Source organism: Dermacentor andersoni, chromosome 2, assembly GCF_023375885.2.
Source record: "Dermacentor andersoni chromosome 2, qqDerAnde1_hic_scaffold, whole genome shotgun sequence".
In the NCBI taxonomy this organism is placed as follows: domain Eukaryota; kingdom Metazoa; phylum Arthropoda; class Arachnida; order Ixodida; family Ixodidae; genus Dermacentor; species Dermacentor andersoni.
This window is the reverse complement of record NC_092815.1, coordinates 230,037,576-230,058,330: the sequence shown is the minus strand read 5'-3', so window position 1 is coordinate 230,058,330 and position 20,755 is coordinate 230,037,576. Positions and strand designations below refer to the sequence as shown.

The 20,755-nt window shown below is 49.0% G+C and overlaps 1 protein-coding gene across 2 annotated transcripts in view; it reads left to right on the top strand.

The window, feature by feature from the left end:
• LOC126539960 (proteasome adapter and scaffold protein ECM29) overlaps nucleotides 1-20,755 on the top strand; it is a 467,228-nt gene that overhangs the window by 386,464 nt on the left and 60,009 nt on the right. For both annotated transcript variants that reach the window (XM_050186788.2, XM_050186787.2), the window contains exons 35-37: nucleotides 4,525-4,591; nucleotides 8,485-8,613; nucleotides 19,773-19,838. In XM_050186788.2, coding sequence (XP_050042745.1) covers nucleotides 4,525-4,591; nucleotides 8,485-8,613; nucleotides 19,773-19,838 — 262 coding nt within the window. The remainder of the gene's footprint in view (nucleotides 1-4,524; nucleotides 4,592-8,484; nucleotides 8,614-19,772; nucleotides 19,839-20,755) is intronic.

Below are 20,755 nucleotides of genomic sequence, written 5' to 3'. Positions count from 1 at the left end.
GGCGGCTCACTTCGCAGAAAAAAAGTCCTTGATAGATTTTTGCCGCGTCTTCTTCAGGTGAATGATGGCTTTTTCAGCTGCAGCGGCTATTTCGAGTCCGTCCTCGCCGTCATTGTAAGCGCCAAAAAAGCGGTGCTACAGGTCTGCGCATCTAGTGCTTTTGCGGGCATTGGTACGTTGGGTTCGCCAATATTAGGCTCTGGGCTGTCGTCGACATATTCGTCACTGTCGTCATTAGGCACCCCTGTCACTGTACACACAATTTACACCTCCATTAGCTTTTCCGTCGTCACCGCGTCGGCATCAGCGCTGACATACGTGCAGAAGGTGTCCCGGTCGGGCACAATGCCGGCCGGAAGGAGAGCATCCCACGACGCTAGGGCTTGGTCGCCCGTGGCACCCTCATTGATGGCAGCACCGAGATCTTCGCTGTAACCACCACTGCTGATGCCAAATGAGGCATGCCGGAAGCAATTGGCGATCGTGCTTGCCGGTGCAGCCATCCACGCAGCCTGTAGCATCTCGATCGCCATGTACTACAAGTCGATCGTGGACTCGTGCTTCATGCTCATATTCAGCAGTATCCGGTCGATCACATGCTTGCGGTAGCCGGACTTAAAGTTCATGATAACTCCTTGGTCGAGGGTTTGCACAAATGCAGTGCAGCTTGGCGGCAAGAAACATAGCTCAATTTTTTGAGCACAGTGGCAGGGTGGTGGGCCGCGCAGTTGTCCAGTACGAGGCATATCTTCCGGTTCAGCTTGCCCAGCCACTCGTCTCACTCCCGCAGCCATTGTACGAAAATTTATCTCGTCATTTAAGCCTTACGGTTGAACACATAACTCACTCGGAGCTTTCTTTTTGCCTTTGAAGCATCGTGGTGATGCACTACTGCCGACCACGAGGGCCGACACCTTTTCCGAGCCATCCATGTTGGCACGGAAAACATGGTTACGCAGTCCTTGCTCTGCTTACTGCCCTGGCAGTGTTCACCTATGAGGGCCAAAGTATTTTGCGGCAGCATCTAGTAGAACAAGGCTGTCTTATCTGGGTTGAACAAATTCTTGGCACTGTATTTTTCTAGTAGCTGTCTAGCGTTTGTCTCCACTCATGCCACTGCAGCTTCGCAGTCGACAGACTGCGCTTCCTCGCTGACAGCCCTGCCGACGATGTCGTCGCGCTCCTTGAAACGCTGCAGCCAGCCGGCACTCACCACAAGATCGTTGTGCGCCATGATGCACGCGAACTCCCTCGCTTTGTGCTGCAGCAGTGCCCCACTCACAGGAGTGCCACTTGCTTTTGTGTCCAAAAACCACTTGAACACCGCCTTCTCTACAGCTTCCATAGCGGGGCCTCACAGCTTCTTTCTGTCGCCTTTTACGCTACGTGCGACAGCACTGGTGACAGCTTCTTTGCTGCTCAAAATCGTCGACAGCATCTCAACGCTTGTGGGGTTCTCTCTCCGTACTCTTGGGACAAAGGAACGACAACGCAATAGTGCAAACAATCACAAGGGCATTTATTGCACCTTTCATAGATCAATGCCTGCTAGCCGAGTTGCTATCCATAAAACATGCCGATGGGCGCGCGACAAATCTAGAAGTCCAACTCACCGCGACCGGATAGCGAGCGAATATGTTTGCCCCATTCTGGATCCCAACGCCTGGTCGTTCGCGCGTACGGTCACGCGAACGGTGGCACGTTCGAAGGAGGCCACGCGAGACGGTCTCGCAAAAGCATGGATCGGTGCACGCCCGGGACGTCCGCGGCACTCGCCGACCCGCCGCCAAAGAAGCCCCTTATCTTTCCCGCACCCCCAAGTAACCCTGCCATGAGGCGGCGCTAGCAGCGCAACACTCGCGCCATCTCTCGCACTGCGCCTCAACCACTCCAACCGCAGCGGGCGCCAGGCCACGCGGCGAAGCCGCACTGCAGAAGACAGGAGCTATGCAGGAAAACAAGATATCAGGGGACGCGTGAGAGTCGTGCATCCCCACACGCTATGCCAAAATCTTCAGCCACTTTTTGCTTCTTCACGCCGGACTCGACAGCTTTCAGCAAAGCCACCTTCTGCTCCATTGATATCGTTTTGCACTTCCGTTTGCCGTCGTCCATCTCCTTTTTGGCGGTGGGAACTCGCACGAACGAACCAATAGAATCACTGACATTGTTGATGCACATGGAAGCAACGACAAGCAACAACAAAACCGCAATCGGCATCGTGCCATGCACGTAGCGGAAGAGCGGGCGGGTCCACCAGTTGTACGGGAAAGGGGAGGCCGGGAAACATGCTTGGGTGATGCGAAAGTCGCGAGCAGAGGAGGGGGGTAATGGGGTACACGTAGTGGCAAACGGCGGCAGCTGTGCATTTCAGCTTGGGCAGCAGCGCATCGTCGAGATCACCCGCCACCGAGCTGGCGCTCTCATTGCTGCCGCACAGGGATGGCATTGGAGGAGGACTGAAGAGAGCAAGGCTCGCGCCATGCGTGAGAGATGGCACCAGGAGCATGTGCAGCTAGAGCAGTGCGCTGGCCCCAGCTATGGAGCTGGTTATGGCGAGGCACGATGGCGGCGCGAAATGCAGGAACAGGCGCCAAGGAGCTGCGCTTAAAAGAAGGTTCGTTATACCCATTGCAAGGAAATCTTAACTTCGTTAAAATGAGGTTTTTCAATACATGGCCATCTATTGGAATTTCAAGGGGAATCACGATTGCTTCGTTTTATCCATTAGTTTGTTATATCCCGTATCATTATAACGAGGTTTTGCTGTAATGGATATTCAATTTAGTAATTGAATTATTCAAACATTCACTATTCGATTTGTAATCAAATATTTGAGTATGTGCACACCCCAACTTTTTATTGTAACTTGCAGTTGGAAAAAGGTGTGATAGGCCCATTGCTGATAAATATTTAAATCTAACTCTGGTGTGTAACTGTAATCTGCTAAATTTAAGTAGTAAGCATTCGGTTCTATTTACTTCTACCCCTCTAATGAGGAACCCAATCTGTCCTTGTAACAAAACACCATGCAGCAGAATATCAATGATACGAATCTCTCAGGACGGCAAGAAATTTTGAATCACCCAAAATTGATATAACACAATAACTTCAACAGTCAGGAATTTAAAAAGGAGGATGCAGCAATGAAATGGCTGACTTGTTAAATATTTCAAATTTTTTCCCACGACCTTCCTTTATCTCATGGCCAAATATCTGGAAGAAATATGCAGCAGAATTTCAGAAAATTGCACTTTTTATTGTGTTGCATTTAAAATAGAGAATAAAATCGGAGGTCGGGAAGTGGTATCGTATGCAGTGGATGCAGCGCAGCTATCTTGGTATCGCCCTAAACATGGGACTGGAGATTGACATAGCAACAGCACTGTATATTTCCACGCAGAAATAAAAGCAACAAAAATGAGTGCGAAAATGGAAAACTAGCGTCGCGAGTTACGTAGGTCACGTGGCACGCAGGGAGCGCACCACACGACAGACGCCAATTTGAATCAATATTGGCGGACACCAATTTGAATCACACGTGTGCTTGTATTGCACACATTATTGGCACTTCGCATTTCGAGATCTGCTTGGTTATCGTGAGTTTATTTTATTGCTGCATCCTAGCTGCTGCCTGATAGTGATAAGGATGCGATTTGTGCAAAATAACGGGAGCTGTTTACTTTACGGCAGCAAAGATACTTTGTATAGTGCCGTCTGACTGGTGCAAAGGTGGAAAAGTTTCAAATTGTCATTGGGTGCCGAAGATGACAAAGGGAAGGGAACACCGAGATAAGGCTACCTATAAAAGTGTATGTCACTGATCATGCTGATGCGGCAAAACTTGGTCCCATCTGATTGCAGGCCAGCTGCTGATAAAGTTGCAAAATGTTTGAAAATGACCAGCAAGTTGCGTGATACTGCATAAAGCACAAGTGTTGTCATTTTTGCAAGGCGGCGAGAGAGTAGAGTCATGGTGGAGTGACGTAGGTCGCCCTGGTAACAGCAATGTAATGGGTGCATTGATGCGGCCACTCTGCTGGCCTGACAACAACCAGTGTGCACTACCAGGCACTACTTGTGCTCTGGGGCCTTCTCGCTGGCTCTGTCAGAGATCGTGTGATGGCTTGATTGTTCGTGTCCACCGGAGCACAATATGGGGTTTGCAACATTAGAAATTTGGCACATTGTAAGCTAGTGGGCTTGTGCCAGGATTTTTGAACAATTTGTATCCCAAAATTTGTATTAGGCATGATCATATCACCGAGATTTTGCTGTACCAATGAGCGACTGTAGCGGATGGAACATTATATTTAATTTAAGAATTTTGTTAGATATTGCAACCAAATGTTTTTTGGTATAACGAGTGTCAGCTGTATTTTCTTTTGGCAGTGGTGGATAGGAATGTTTTACCCTTGCCACTTCGGGCGTGTGACTTTTAAGAGTGCATAGGAGTGAAGTTGGTGACCCATATTTGCACTTGTTTCTTTTGAACGAAAAGAATGACCTAGCGTGTTCTTGCAGGTGGCCAAGGAGAGCGATGTGGACCGGCTGTTCACCAAGCTGCAGATGTGGTACATGGAGGGAGATGGTGGGTACACTCTCTGGTTCAGGCATGTGGCGCACAGCTGAAAGTGAAAATTTAAATTGCTTCAACTACTCGTCACAGTAGTATGACATTGCGCTGTTCAACTTGAGGTTGCAAGTTTAATCTCAGCCGTGGTGGCGCATTTCGACTGAAAAAGAATGCAAAAATGCCATGCACAATAATTTAGGTGCTTTTTAGGTGTAATTTAAGTGAGCCTAGGCGGTCAAAATTAATCCGGAATTCCCTACTACAGCCTTCCTGATAATCAGATTGTGGTTTTGGCATGTAACACCCCAGTCTAATTAAATTTATTTGATTCAAGTCTTGCATTACAGAAGAATAGACGATTATCTGCATTACCAATAAAGTGAAGCACAGTGCAAGTCGACATGCTTTAGTGCACTTTTTGCTACTTTACCGGTTAAATATGCTCTGGTGACAGCGACCAGAGCCACTCTGACTGTAGCCTACATCCAAGGCCTTGTCGCCACAGGAAGCCTTCACTCCTGCAGTGGCATGCTAGCAGCACTCATGTGCATTCGCCCTTCATGCAGAGGATTTTACTTCCCATCCCACCTGGGACTGGGTGTGTGTACCATGTGAGGTGTACCAGAGCTAACTAAACCTGCCCTTCATGAACTTGCGCAGTAAAGAGTTCGGTTAATTCGACTCCGGGTATTTTCATTTTTTGGATGATTCGATCCCAACCGAAGGCTCCAGCCAGCACCCATACAATTAAATTGACCCAAACTTACATTATTTCTATCCTAAAGTTGGTCTTTCTAGGATAATTCAAACGTGACCGGTCTGCATGCACCTTATGGTGACTCCAATAGCGTAGCGACCCCTCTTTAGTAGCCGCGTCTGTACAGGTGGAGCTTGAGGGCATCGAAATCATCGAATACATGTCATCTCCCATCAAATGCCTATTTTCGGCCAGCCCTAAAAAGATTTTCAAGCAATAACCATAGCTTTCAGTGAATGGTTATGGTGTTTACCCATTCCTAATGCACATTTTTGTTTTCGAAGAAAATTGGGCAGAAAATGGCCTCCACGGTGCAATGAGACACGAAACCAAAAGCGTGTTCGTAAAAGCCTGCTGTCACAGCCAGCCTAACCAGGGTAATCGCCATTGCCATCACAAGATGGTGTGAGATTCAATTCTTGTTTAGAACATGAGGTGCTGCTTTGAGTCTTTAATTCAGGACTTCGTTGAAAAGTTCAGCGGCAACAGGTCACATCACGTGTGGTGGTGCTTCATAGAGTTCGGTCTGAGAGTGGTGGTGGTGGACATTAAGGGGAAGCTGACACGGTTTTCAATTTCCATGAATTGCTGGGATTGGAAAGAACAGACCTAATAATTTACGGCTCCGTAATTTTTTTCTTCGTTTTATTAATATAAGGAGCGGAAATCGCTTTCTAAATCACCCCCGCGGACACGCCCCCATCGCTTCCCGGAGCGCCGGGTGAGGTGGTTGCCAGAGGAGAGAACCGGCGTGAGTGACGTCACTGGCAGGGACCGAGCTGCTGGACCGGCGTGCTGGCATGCCTCTTTCCGTCTTGCGCTTTACTGAATGACGATATGAGAGATCTGCCGCCGCCGCCGCCGCTCACGTTTGTTTTCTTTTGCGATTTCCGTAAACTTGTTGTTTCCTTCTGTGCTGCGTGAGTGCCTACAGCCAAGGGCGCCCAACATGCCCTCGTTCTGTGCAGCATTCGGCTGCGCGAACACAGACAAGCGAGACGATGTGGTGTTTCACAGGTTCCCGAAGGACAAGAAGCTTGCAGCACAGTGGGTCAGTGCGGTGAGGAGAGATAAGTTCGTGCCGATGAAATCAACTGTGCTGTGCTCTTCATCTTCCATCAATACGCAGCACATGCAGGTGCACCTAGTTTAATGAAAGCCTGATTAGGCCCACATTGATGCACTCGAGAAATGCGAACATTCGCAGCCATTAACGTCTGGTAACACAGTTTTAGCGTAGCCGGATAGCCTTACGACAAATGCGGAAACGCGTTGTTGCTAGCGTTGCTATACTCCATTTCATACATCAGGTGCAACGCTGTGGAGGCTTGAGATACTTCTTGCAGTGGCTGCGTTCGCACTTAGAAAAAGTTCGGTGTTGCTTGACCCGACTTTTGAGAAAATTTTCCATATATAAGCTCAGTTCTGAATGAAAAAAAGAAAGAATTTACCCATAGAAACAATCCGTGTACTTATACGGCTGCTAACACGTTCTTTTAAATCAATTTTCTTTTCGGTATTTTTAATTGCAGCCCGTCGCGGCAGCTTCACGTGCATGCTTGCGCGAGCTAACGCCGCTGGCATGCTGCGAAGCATGGACGGAAACGCGCGCAGTAATAAATTTTTGTGACCGGACTTCGTGCGTAGCTTCCACAGCGTTGCACCTGAGGTATGAAATGGAGTATAGGCTTGCCTAGTGACTTTCGACGTACGGTTGCAGTTATCGTGTTTACCACACGGCGGTGCTAAAACTGCCTAATATCTTTATGTCAACACTAGCATGGAGCACGCATACCGATTCTTGATCGAGCCACAATCGCAAAGTCGTCGAACCATAGTATGAATATTGCACATATAATACCTCTGGCCATCTCTGGATTTGTATGATAAGCAACTTCCATGACTGTATCCCGCAGCACTGCATGTGCGCCCTTTGAAACGCGGCACTTATGTTCGCGATCGTGTATCAACACTAAAAAAACCACGGGACTACTTTAGACAAGCAGCGGCAAGGTGCTTGTCATCGCGGAATCGCACCCGTGTTCACAATATAATGAGAAGTTAGTGCTTCGGCATTCTTCCAGCAGCAAGTTCCCAGTGACACTTTAGCGTATTTTTTCTCCCGGCATTGGAACCTGCAGCTACATGAAACAAACAAACAAACAAAAAATAAGTACCAGCGAAGATTTCCAACGCACGAGAAGGTGCACACATCGCTCTCGCTGTTGGCACACTCAACATCGTCGTTGCCGCCGTTGCCGCCATCGTTTTCCGTATCGGCTGTCGGTTCGAACATGCACGGCGAAAATACAAGCTGTCCGAGACAGCGAGATAGTCCATAATGCTTACAACTCAGCTATGAAGCCAGAACAGAACAGCGTGCTGCGCTCTGAAACGGCGGCGCCGACCGGAGACTGCCGCGAAAGACGTCACAGCGGCCCCTACCAATCACGGGAAACAGCGGCGTTCGCGCCATGCCCTGAGGCGCTGGTGTGCGTTTTCTTGGAAAAGGAGCCGCTTGCGTTTGTTTCCGCCCTTTTTCAACCAGATATTCGTGTTCAGGGGACTCAAAACTGTAGAATGCCGCAGAGAACTCATTTTTTTCGAAAAGTGTTTCAGCTTCCCTTTTAGCAAATAAATGTCCATTCTGCGAAGGTAAAGTTTGCTGGTTTTGCCTTTTGTTATTGCCATCATCGGAGGCATGCCATACATTTTTCTCTCTAAGCAATCAGGTGCTCATTCAATTTCTCCTTTGTTTAGAAGCTCTAATGTCATTCTTATGTTAGTATTATACTTTGAATGCACAGGAAGTGGCCGTGTGTTCAATTCAGGGGCATGTTAGAATCGGGCAAATATTGCCAAATGATCCAGTGATGTGTTTCGGTGTTTTTTGCTGCTTCTGGTTTAATTCGAACCACTGGTTAATTTTATCAGTCTTGTCGGTCGAATCAAGGTTGAATGAATGGAAGTACACTGTATTGCCTTTTGTGCCGCGGTACTTTGTTTTCTTTGGTGTGTGAGTGCACACATGAAGCAGCACATGCAGCCGTGCAGCTTGCTAAGCCTGAATTTGCAGGGGTCGGTACTGGTCACACCTTGTACTGCGCAGCACCAGTGGTCCTCACGTGGCGCATTCTTTTGGTCTCTGCAGACGAAGCAGTGCAGTGGGCGTGTGCGCACACCATGCAGGCAGTGGCGCGACATGCACCCGATCGGTTGCGAGCGCATGCGGCTGGTGCCCTGCCGCTTGCCTTCTTCGCCAAGCATGCCACGCCCCCAGGTGAGATTCCCGCTTCGTCAGACGACATTGCGTCTCCACTCTGCCTGCTGCAACGCATCGTCGAGGACACTTTAATGTAGAGCTTTGCCACATTTATAGGCCTGGTACCAGCCCTCCGCTTGCGGCAAAAGCCCGCGCAAGCCCAGCACTAAAATATGACAAGCTTGCCCAGCCTGGCCAGGTGCAAAAGAGGTGCAGGCCCAGCTCGGCCCGACCTTATCGGGGCTTTGTTACGGGGACAAAATGTTTTCTTCCAATGAAACGACATTTTATTGAATGTGTTGAAATAAAACATAGGCATACGGCACTTACGACAGTCAATAAACATACACATCAAAAGTTATTGTCTAAAAACAACTAGTTGTCCTACGATTCAATTTTAGGGGGTAGGCAGCGCTGGGACTTTTTATCTTAAAGGATATTCGGATGAAACTTTTGGGGTACGTTCACAACACCAAACTATGAGGAACTGCAAAGTTTCACGATGATGTGTGTATTAGTTCCAGAGTTATTGAAGTCTCACTAGGTGGTTCATGTATGTGCCTGAGGAAGAGCCTGGAGAAATTCCAGGACACCGTAGGAAGCTGAAATTCACTGTGATGATCCCTTGACAGATATCCTATGGGGCTACAAAGCCCGTTTTTCAATTTTGCCCTAAAAACATTTTAACACAACTTTGAATTTGATGTGGCCAGTAATGACTACATTCATCAAAAAGTAATTGCTTATTATAAGTTACCTGCACCAGCTTTCAAAAAAAAGAAGCTTGTTACACCCTGGCAAAGTCATTCAGGAACAGAGTGTAAGGATTGGGGGCTCAATCCCACCGTTCGTAACTCATTGTGAAGATTGGAGTCGGGCATGCATTAGAAGGTAGTTGGTCCATGCCGTCGTCCAACTTATCCATGCTGAGGACGTTGATGAAGGGAAGGACTGCTTCTCATCGAGAGCGAGGAATATGGGTTTATTTACAGTATCTACATAAGGATGTTGCAATTCATCAGTCTAGCATGACTGCGAGAGAAAGTGCACTGAGCAGCCGCACAACAGCGGTTTATAAACACTCGATCCCAAGGTGAGGTAAACGTTCGTCCAATCATCGTAAACAAGCCGCCTCTCTGCGGGACGGCTTACACACACACACTTTCGCACAGGTTCACGGTCCGGAACCGACGTCAGACGGACTTCGTAGAACTCGGGGCTTACTTCAGGAAAGGCGCCTTTTATCCCCCGAGCTGACCTCCGCAGCGCGGCCGCCGTGGTGTCCATTGTCCTGCGCCTTGAACGGTGCGTGGGAAGAGGCCTCTGTAGAGGTTCCCGCGGGCACTCCCCCGCTCATAGCAGATCAGGTAGGCGGTGTCGTGTTCAGGCACAAAGCCTGCTTCGTCGAACGTATTTAGTCACAATGGCAACGAGGCTAGAGCGTAACGGTGGCGTACCAAGAAAAAGTTGCCGCCGCTGTCGCAACTGGCTGGCAAAACTTGCACTTCAGCTGGCCGTTCTTAACAAGAGTAAAAAAAACAGCACACAAATCTGAAGAGTGGTTCTTGAGATATCGCCTTCCTCAGCACCACTACTAGCGAAAAAATACGCTCTGAGAAAACAGGCCTTGAAAGCTGAACACGTCTTTTTATTAGAATTAACTCTTGCGGCTCCAGGCACGCGCAATGTGTTGGATTCTCGACTGGCGACAGCCGACAGCACAGTTCTGCCGCTGCAAGCATCTACGCAGTCGGCACTCGCAGCGGAAGATCGGAAGTTTGATGCTCGTACAAGCCACATATTGAGCTTCAACGCACTGAACATCTGCACTGTCTTGGGCTTCGTTGCCGGCATTTCGTGCAACAATAAAGATGAAAGCAACAGAACTAGCGGAAAAAAAGAAGCTGAGAAAATAATCTAAAAGATAGCTAGCTCAAGGTGATGAGCAGCTTGCAAGCAGACATCAGTCGAGGCAGATGGGGCAAGGGGCAACAACGAGGCGAGCGCGGCGGGTGCAGCATCGAAGGGAGCAGCCGCCATCACTGCCCGCGCAGCAGCCAATGGCAAGCGCGCTTTAGCCTGCAGGATTTGAATGCGCTGATCCAGCCAGTCAGTGCTCCTCATCGCATCGTAAGAAAACAGCAGTAGCGTCTCAACTGCACTGCCGACGCCACTTTGCAAGGTGGCAAAAGAGAGATAAAGAATTCACGGTCAAAATGACATGAAGATGGTGCGTTCAAGCTGCATGGGCAAGGAATGGCGCATGCACGAAGTTTGTCTTCATATCGGCATTTGTGCATGTCTTGTGGGCCACGGTGGCCTCAAATGTAGTGTTTTTCTTGTACTTTGCAGTTGAATTAGGTGTTGATAATTACAAAACAGGTAGTTTATAAGTCGTACAACCCGAAAATATTGTTTTTCAAGAATCGACTTTTTCGCGATTTTTCGGTTTTCAAGAGCCATGACCCCCCTTAAAACAACTGTGACACTCCTGCATCACCAAGCCAGCTAAACTAAAGTTCCGCTCCCTGCCACCACTGGTAGGTGGGATTCCCAAGATATTGGTAGGGGTGTGCAAATGCCGAATAATAATTTTCGAATTGAATATCGTATCGAGAAAAGAAAGCCATGCAACTATTGAATATCAGAAAATTTAACCCGAAATTTTGTGCTTCCAAATTTTGTGCGAAGAGCACAGTGTTGCACATGGTCAAGAGGCTAACCACGTTACTTGTTTAACAAAAATCCTGCTAGCTGTCAGTAACTTTGGTACCTATGAACCAAGATGTGTAATATGCTCTACTCTTATTAAAGAGAGTACCAATTTAGTATGCCAGCGCTGATAACAATGCAGTTTGTATATGAAAGTCTCGAAAGTATTTTTATTATCTATAGAATGTCTGTCAAATAGGATAAAGCGTTTCTTTCTCTCTGAAGCTGAAGAAATAGCAAATTTGCTTTAAGAACCAATAGTCTTTTCATTTTCATAGTGTAGTGGGCAATATATTATTGCCTTCATATTTTCTTCCAAAAAGCATGTGGGGGTTCCACTCTGCTTGTGGCTAGGGCTGAAGGCGAGCTCCTGCTCTAGCCCCACACGGTCTCTTCGTGGTACTCCCCAACCCGTAGCATGGGAATCGCGGCTACGTCGGGTTCGAACGAATAAGGCAACCAGCGGCGTCAACTGTAACAGCTTTATTGCTACAAGCAATAAAGAACACTGGCAGTGGGAAGTCCTCTCTGTAATGAGTAATAATAGGCTGGTCTTGTTGCTCGGGATAGTAAGGCAAACGAGGTCACTCATGGGTTGTGGCAGGTACTCCAGTTTGGCAGGTTATGGGTCCGGCATCAGAGAGGTAGGGTCTCCCCTTGGTGGCGCTGTTTTATACTTTCTTACTTTTGTGAGCGGAATGTTCTCCTCGCCCATCAGGTAGGTACCTTCCCGCGAGTTGGAGAGGAAAGGTGCACGCGTCTTGAGAGCGAGGGAGAACCAGGAGAGGGCGTAGTGCACCACTCCCATGTCTACGCCAGCTCTCGACGCGACTGCGGCGATGCAGGGAAAGATGGGCACGTGTGCTCCCCACATCCTCCTCCCCTTGTTAAGAAGCCCCTGTACGTTGATGCTGGCACCTAGGTACGCCTGAGGGGTTCGGGCGCCCGTTTGCTAAAGCTCCCGCCAAGGTTCGCGACCAACGAAGTGTTGCACCCGCCGACTTGAGCGTCGGGCTGGTGGTGCTGTAGCCCTCAACTGGCAGATACTTGATGCTGACTCGAAGGTGCTTTGTTAACGGCACTGCTCGGGCTTGCGAGGCAGTATCGTAGCCCGGGCTCGAAGGTGGTTCTCTATGCCGCGCCCCAGTTGTCGGCTGCGCAAGCCAGGAGGTCACCTGCTGTGCGTCGGCTCATGGTTTTTGTTGCTGTGCGGCCAGCATAGCGCCATCAGTGCTGCAGATGCATCAGTTGTGCCCACAAGTACTGCAGGCAGTTCGCACGGCCGTGTCTTGTTTCCTGCTTCTGGAAATACAATTAGTCCACTGCACAGAAGGACATTGTGATAAACAGTATGACTGGCGGATCCTGGAACACTGTCAGCGCCCGTTACGAAGGGAATGGTTACCCACATCGATTCCCAGCACAGGATAATCACCGCACTGGCCCTCACGAGTCTTTTGTCAATGCACAAAACCACATGCAAACGCGTTGGATTGTTCACGCCACATTCCCGTCGTGGCCTTTGTGTTTACTTGAATGCTAAGATGATGGCTCGTCGTCAATACTCACTGCTCTGCTGTTGCTAGACGTTTGCTTCCCGATAGGAACGAACCAGATGCCAGCACAGCACAGATTTGTGTTCACGTGGCCGCATGGCCCGGACTTATGAATGTTCCTCGCAGTCATCGGACTACACAACTATAGTAGTCAGATCATTTCTGCCTGCTATGCAAGTTGTGAGTGAGTGCCAGTGAGTGTAAGGGGAGGTGAGTACGAGTGAGTGCCAGTGAGTGTGAGTGGAGGTGTGTGCGAGTGAGTGTGGGGCCTGGAAAAATTATGGTGAGTGAGTGTGAGTGAGTATTCTCCCGCACTGCCGACCTATGCAAGTGAGTGCCTGCGAGTGTGAGTGAAGGTGAGTGTGAGTGTGAGTGAGTGCCAGTGAGTGTGAGCGGAGGTGAGTGCGAGTGAGTGTGAGTGGAGGTGAGTGTGAGTGTGAGTGAGTGCCAGTGAGTGTGAGCGGAGGTGAGTGCGAGTGAGTGTGAGTGGAGGTGAGTGTAAGTGCGAGTGAGTGCCAGTGAGTGTGAGTGGAGGTGAGAGCAAGTGAGTGCAGTGAGTGTGAGGGGAGGCGAGTGCGAGTGAGTGCCAGTGAGTGTGAGCGGAGGTGAGTGCCAGTGAATGTGAGTGGAAGTGTGTGCAAGTGCCATTGAGTGTGAATGGAGGTGAGTGCGAGTGTAAGTGAGTGTGAGCGGAGGTTAGTGTTAGTGAGTGCCAGTGAGTGTGAGCAGAGGTGAGTGTGAGTGAGTGCCAGTGAGTGTGAGTGGAGGTGAGTGCCAGTGAGCGTGAGGGGAGGTGAGCGTGAGTGAGTGCCAGTGAGTGTGAGCAGCGGTGAGTGTGAGTGCGAGTGAGTGCTAGTGAATGTGAGTGGAAGTGTGTGAGTGGAGGTGTGTGCCAGTGAGCGTGAGGGGAGGTGAGCGCGAGTGAATGCCAGTGAGTGTGAGCGGAGGTGAGTGCGAGTGAGTGCCAGTGAATGTGAGTGGAAGTGAGTGAGTGCCACTGAGTGTGAGTGGAGGTGAGCGTCAGTGGAGATGAGTGTGAGTGGAGGTGAGTATGAGTGAGTGGAGGTGAGTGGGAGTGAGTGTGGGGCCTGGAAAAATTATGGTGAGTGTGAGTGAGTATTCTCCCACACTGCCGACCTATGCAAGTGACTGTGAGTAGAGACGGTGCAGCAGTGGCATAGAGGTAGAACACCTGTGTCGCATGCAAGAGGTCCATGGTTCGAATCCTGGTGCCGCGCAATTTTCCATCGGATTAAAAAAAAAATCTGCGTGTTGATGAAATTGCATAAACAGGCCTGGAGTGTGGCCTGATCCCAGTGACCAGAACCAGTAATGCACTCCCTCACCAGAGCAGGATTGGCCACCCTGGTGCAGTACTTTGCCACAACCTCCTATATGAACACAATGACCGGGGTTGTTGGAGAAATATGGGAGAGGCCTTTGCCCTGCAGTGGGCGTAACCAGGCTGATGATGATGATGATGAGTGAGTATTCTCCCGCACTGCCGACCTATGCAAGTGACTGTGAGTCGAGATGAGTGCCAGTGAATGAGTGGAGGCGAGGCGGGTCCTGGAAAAATTATGGTGAGTGAGTGGGAGTGAGTATTCTCCCGCACTGCTAACCTATGCGAGTGCCAGTGAGTGTGAGTGGAGGTGAGTGCGAGTTTGAGCAGAGGTCAGTGCGAGTTTGAGCAGAGGTGAGTGTTAGTGAGTGAGTGCCAATGAGTGTGAGTGGAGGTGAGTGTGAGTGAGTGCCAGTGAGTGTGAGTGGAGGTGAGTGCGAGTGAGTGTGGGGCCTGGAAACATTATGGTGAGTGAGTGTGAGTGAGTATTCTCCCGCACTACCGACCTATGCAAGTGAGTGCCAGCGAGTGTGAGCGGAGGTGAGTGTGAGTGGAGGTAAGTGCAAGTGTGAGTGAGTGCCAGTGAGTGAGAGCGAGTGAGTGCCAGTGAGTGTGAGCAGAGTTGAGTGTGAGTGCGAGTGAGTGCCAGTGAATGTGAGTGGAAGTGAGTGTGAGTGCCACTGAGTGTGAGCGGAGGTGAGTGTGAGCGGAGGTGAGTGTTAGTGAGTGCCAGTGTGTGTGAATGGAGGTGAGTGCCAATGAGTGCGTGAGTGCCAGTGAATGTGAGTGGAAGTGAGTGCGAGTGCTATTGAGTGCGAGTGCTATTGAGTGCGAGTCCCATTGAGTGTGAGTGGAGGTGTGTGTGAGCGGTGAGTGTTAGTGAGTGCCAGTGAGTGTGAGCGGAGGTGAGTGTGAGTAGAGGTGAGTACGAGTGAGTGCCAGTGGGTGTGGGGCCTGGAAAACTTATGGTGAGTGAGTGTGAGTGAGTATTCTCCCACACTGCCAACCTATGCAAGTGAGTGCCAGTGAGTGTGAGTGCGAGTTAGTGCCAGTGAGTGTGAACGAAGGTGAGTGTGAATGAGTGTAAGTGAGTGTGAGTGAGAGGGAGTGCAGGGCCTGGAAAAATTATGGTGAGTGTGAGTGAGTATTCTCCCGCACTGCCGACCTATGCAAGTGACTGTGAGTGGAGGTGAGTGCCAGTGAGTGAGTGGAGGCGAGGTGGGGCCTGGAAAAATTATGGTGAGCGTGAGCAAGTGTTCTGCCGCACTGCTAACCTATGCAAGTGAGTGTGAGTGGAGGTGAGTGCGAGTGTGAGCAGAGGTGAGTGTGAGTGAGTGCCAGTGAGTGTGAGTGGAGGCGAGTGCGAGTGAGTGCCAGTGAGTGTGAGTGGAGGTGAGTGAGTGCGGGGCTTGGAAAAATTATGCTGAGTGAGTGTGAGTGAGTATACTCCGAACTGCCGACCTATGCAAGTGAGTGCCAGCGAGTGTGAGCGGAGGGGAGGGCGAGTGTGAGTGAGTGTGAGCAGAGGGGAGTGCGAGTGAGTGTCACTGAGTGTGAGCAGAGGTGAGTGTGAGTGAGTGCTTGTAAGTGTGAGTGGAGGGGAGTGTGAACATGAGGGAATGTGGGGCCTGGAAAAATTATGGTGAGTGTAAGTATTCTCCCACAATACCAACCTATGGTTAACAGCCACACAGCCGATAATGGTATTATATTTTTGAAGGCAATATCTCTACATCTTGGCTATTTGAGATTCCTGCATCAAACATTAATGTAGGGAAAAAAACTGTACTTCGAGGATTTGTTATATAAGGGCAAGTTTATTCTTTATGGTAGCATCAAAACCTCATTCTTCAGCCATAGTTGAAAAATTTATGAAGTGTGGCTAGTGGTTCATGTAAGTGATCAATATAGTTCCTTAAGTTGCGCAGGTAGAATAGAGGTTTGCCTGACCTGGCGGGCTAATCGATATTAGGAAACACTACAGTGTCATCGAAGTAGTTGGCAACCGTCTTAGGGGTGTGCCTCAGGTGAAAAAAAAACAATGGACATTGCTGAACTTGCACAGAAGGTGTGTGTTAAGTAGGAGTGTGAAAATATCAAATATCTACTATTTAATTTTTAGAATATTTGGTGTAGAGATCCACGAAGTGCCACATTTGTTGCTTGCGCTGCAGAGTCGCTTGTGCTCAGTTCCGCCCAAGCGAGAGTTTCCCATTGTTTCAAGCACAAAAGGAGTGTTGAATGCTCTGTGGATGGGCTGATGTGGTTGTGGACTTATTCACTGCGAGTCCTTCCTGACGTCGGCCCGATTTGGGGATCACACATACAACGCCCAAACGGCGCAATTTGCAGAATGGCACTGCTTCTGTCGGTATGAGGCTTGTTCGGCACAGGATCGATCAAAAAGATAACATGACGTTGCAGGCTGAAGGAACAGCAACAGAAGCAATGTGTATTTCATAAAGTGCGAAGATTGGGCCGATTGGCCACTGACAGGCATGCAGATCATGTTGGATATGCAGCGATGTACTTCACGCCACTTCAACAGCCTTCAGTCTCACCCACACTTGTGACTTCGGGACCGATTACATGACGAACCACACGTATAAACATATTAGCAGCAAGCATTTCGTGATGGCTTGCAGCCCGTTACCACATTGGCCAGCAGCGAATTTTCGTCACGGCCACACTACCTAAGCCATTAGGCCTAATTGGTGTCTGGCGTTGCCATCGGGCATCATTAGGTGTCGGTGAAAGTTATGATTTGTTGCCGAATTGATGCAAATCTATTCGCAGCAGCTGTGCGACTTTAGGAAAGCCGACAAACTGCCTCACAAATGAAAATGAGTGCTCGGAATGACAACAAGGTTGTTCATGGCTGTCCTCTTTGCAACACACGGAAGGGCAGTCTCTCGTTACCGACGCCAGTTGTAGACACACATCGACCTTTTTTGGGCCTTCCCAGAACCTGTCACAAGACTAGTTTAGGACTTGCATGGCTGGCAAGAAAATGTCATGATCTGTGACCTGGTTGCATTGCATTGTGCTGATGGCATGTGAATGAAGTTGGGAGGAGAAGGGGGTTGGAAGGGGGAGCATCGCACAAACTTGCCTTCAGATGTTAGAACCTGTGACAGGTGGCAAATCATGCCAAACCTGACAATGAAATGGTGTCGATGGCGCCTGCTGTTTACTGTTGACGATGGCTACACAAGTCATGTGATGCGTGGTCACACAGATTAGCCTTGGGATAACCCACGTGCTGTGAAGTTGGGATAGCCCTTCTGCGTTTTGGAGAAAAACTGGAAAACGAAGCTTTCTTTGCCATGCGTAAAAGATTGCTGCAGAATACAAGTCGACTATTAAACTGAAAACTTCATTGGTATTCAGTACAACAGAACGTGTATAATTCATTAGTTTCAGAGGAAAAGAAAAGTACTTGACGCTATTCAACAGAAATTCTATCGATAAAAAAAATGTTTTCCAGATATTTTTATGCTAGAACTCAGCTGTAATCGGGGCTGGCATACTAATTTGGTGTTCCCTTTAGTAAGAGTAGACCGTGCTGTATGTCTCGATTTCTATGTAACAAAGTTACTGATAGCTTTATCCTACATTCTTGTTATGCAATGCTAGGAGACTCCCGCGCATGTGCAGCACCATATTTTCTTGCTCAAAATTTGTAAACATTAGGTTTTGTGGAAAACTTTTTGCTATTCAATATTCAATTCAATATTAGACATTTTTCTTAACTCGATTCAAGATTCAATATTCCATTCAGAATCTACTATTTCGTATTCGCACAACCCTAATATTAGGCACAAGCTTGACGCACTTGTGTGTCCTATTGGTAAGTTGAACATTCTGCCGCAGTATGAAAAGTTAACAGTCTCGCCCAAAAAGCGAAACAACAATTATGATACCAGATCAGTACATAGCTGCACAAAGTAAGGATAGTAGTTTTATTCATATAAACTTGTAAACATTCGCTTATTAACTGAATTAACAAGCATGGTGTCAGCACGCACTGGCAAACATGAACACATCACACTTGATGACCAGAGACACTCGTCAAAATGCTGGCATATGGAAGCGCGGCAGCAGCAGCAGGCCTGGTTGTGTCCATATAATTGCTATCGCAATAAAATATTTCCAGAGCTCGGGGCACATCCTTCGACACATACTCGGTGCATTGTTTTAGGAAGTTGAATTTTCAGAGTACCTACTGTGGGGATGCGCGACTCTCACGCCTCCCCTGAGATCTAGTTTTCCCGCATAGCTCGTCTCCTGCAGGGCGGCTTCGCCCGCCGCGTAGCCTGGCGCCCGCGGCGGTCGGAGTGGTTGAAGCGCAGTGCGAGAGATGGCGCTAGTGTTGCGCAGCTGCTAATGCCGCCGACAGGCGAGGTTACTTGGGCGCCGGGAGACAAGGCGCTTGCTCTTGCCCGGCGGGTCGGTGCACGGCGTGGACGTCCCGGGCGCGCGCGGCGACCCATGCTTCTGCGAGACCGCCTCGCGTGGCCGCCTTCGAACGCGCCACCGTTGGCGTGACCGAACACGCGAACGACCAGGCGTTGGGATCCAGCATGGGGCGAACATATTCGCTCGTTTTCCGGTCACGGTGAGTCGGACTTCTAGATTTGTCGCGCGCCCATCGGCATGTTTTGTGGATAGCAACTCGGCTAGCTGGCATTGATCTACGAAAGGTGCAATAAATGCCCTTGTGATTGTTTGCACTACTGTGTTGTCGTTCCTTTGTCCCAAGAGTACGGAGCAGAACCCCATATCTCCCACATCTGGCGCCCAACGTGGGGCGCCAGATGCGGCTGAAATTGTGCGGCTGAAATTTCAATAAGTGATTTGTATGTGCAACAAAATGAAATGCAGTAAACGGTTGAGTGATTGTGCCTGCCTAGGCAGTGTTCCACGGGGAAGTCGCAGTTCAGGTCAAGTTCTTGGTTGAGCCCAAAAGCCAATGTCTTCACACCAGAGGGTGCACTTTTGTTGCATAGTCACTGCGTTACATTCTGTCTTGTTCCACATGATGCACACAATTTAATGCACTTGACTGACATATGCTTTGACAGCTGTCTTGTGCACAGTGCCTGATTTGTGAGGCACTGAGCATATAAATTCTTGTAATTAAGTGGGCATCCCAATCACCATTACTCACTGCTGGACTATTTATTTCTGGCATTGCTTGAGCATCCTCTGTTTTCACAAAGCTTTGCAACAGCAATAACATGAACTCTAGCCCACGTGGGATCTCTGGAATGCACAAGATATATCATGCAACTTTTCCTTTTTACCCTTTTCTTTTTCGCTATTTATTCATGCTTTTAACATCGAAATTTGCATGAGAGTTGGGAAGCAAACATTTTTTAAATTGTAATTTTGTCACCCTGTGAGATTTTCTACTCATTGCCACTCTTGAAATGTCACGTTAGGTTGCATTACAGCAGTGTCACAACATACCATTACTCTATCCATGTGCCGTGTAAGGAAAGTAGTGGTATGGTGAGTGAATTTCCTTCTTCTCGGTGTCTCACTGTGTGTGGCTTGTCTTGCAGAGGGCAAGGCACCTGACGAGTCTCCGTCTGCTGTATGGGACGAGATCTGGGTGGAGTTCACTGCAGGTGCGTAGTGCAGCGGGCACTTTTTTCACACTTTCTGGTTTGAAGGCGTTACTCCGGGTTGCAACACCTTTTTTTTCCTTAGTTCATTTGCTTTTTCTGTTATGCCATAAAGGGAGCACCACCTTTGCTCATTGTCTCATTATAATCTTGGGGCATGACATACAAGGTGGCGTGAAAAAATTGAGAGACCAGCTCTGTTTCGAAGAAGGTAATTTATTTATGTGCATTCAAACACTGTCACGTTTGGAATAGTACCCTTGCACACAATACAGCACAACCAGTGTTCCCGCCACTTTGTGAATATGTCCTGAAAGTCTCCTTTCCAGAACGAGTCAAGCACCATCTGCTATTTGAGCTTGATTTAAGCAATCGTGTCGGAGTGGCAACTTTTGTGGGGAGCACACTCGCCCGTCTTCCCCCACATCGTCGCGAATGCGTCGAGAGTCGGCATAGACACAGGAGACGTGCTCTACACCCTCTCCAGGTTCTCCCTCACTCTCATAACATGCGCATCCGCCCCCCCGCCCCGACACGCGGGAAGGTATCTGACGAACGAGGAGGACATTCCCCTTGCAAAGGTAAAAAGGTATAAAAAAGCGCCACCGGGGGAGACCCTCGCTCTCGTGCCTGACCTATAACCTGCTGGACTGGATTCCCTGCTGCAAACTGTGTGTGACCTCACTTGCCTGACTATCCCAAGCAACGAAGCAATGCTATTTATTACTTATTGCAAAGAGGGCTTCCTTCTGCCAGAGTCATTTATTGCTTGTAGCAATAAACATTGCTAGTGTTGACGCTGCTGGCTACCTTATTCGTTCGAACCCAACGTAGCTGCGATTATATGTGCTACGGGTTGAGGAATGCCACGGAACAACTATGTGTGGCTAGATCCGGAGCTTGCCTTCAGCCCTAGCCAC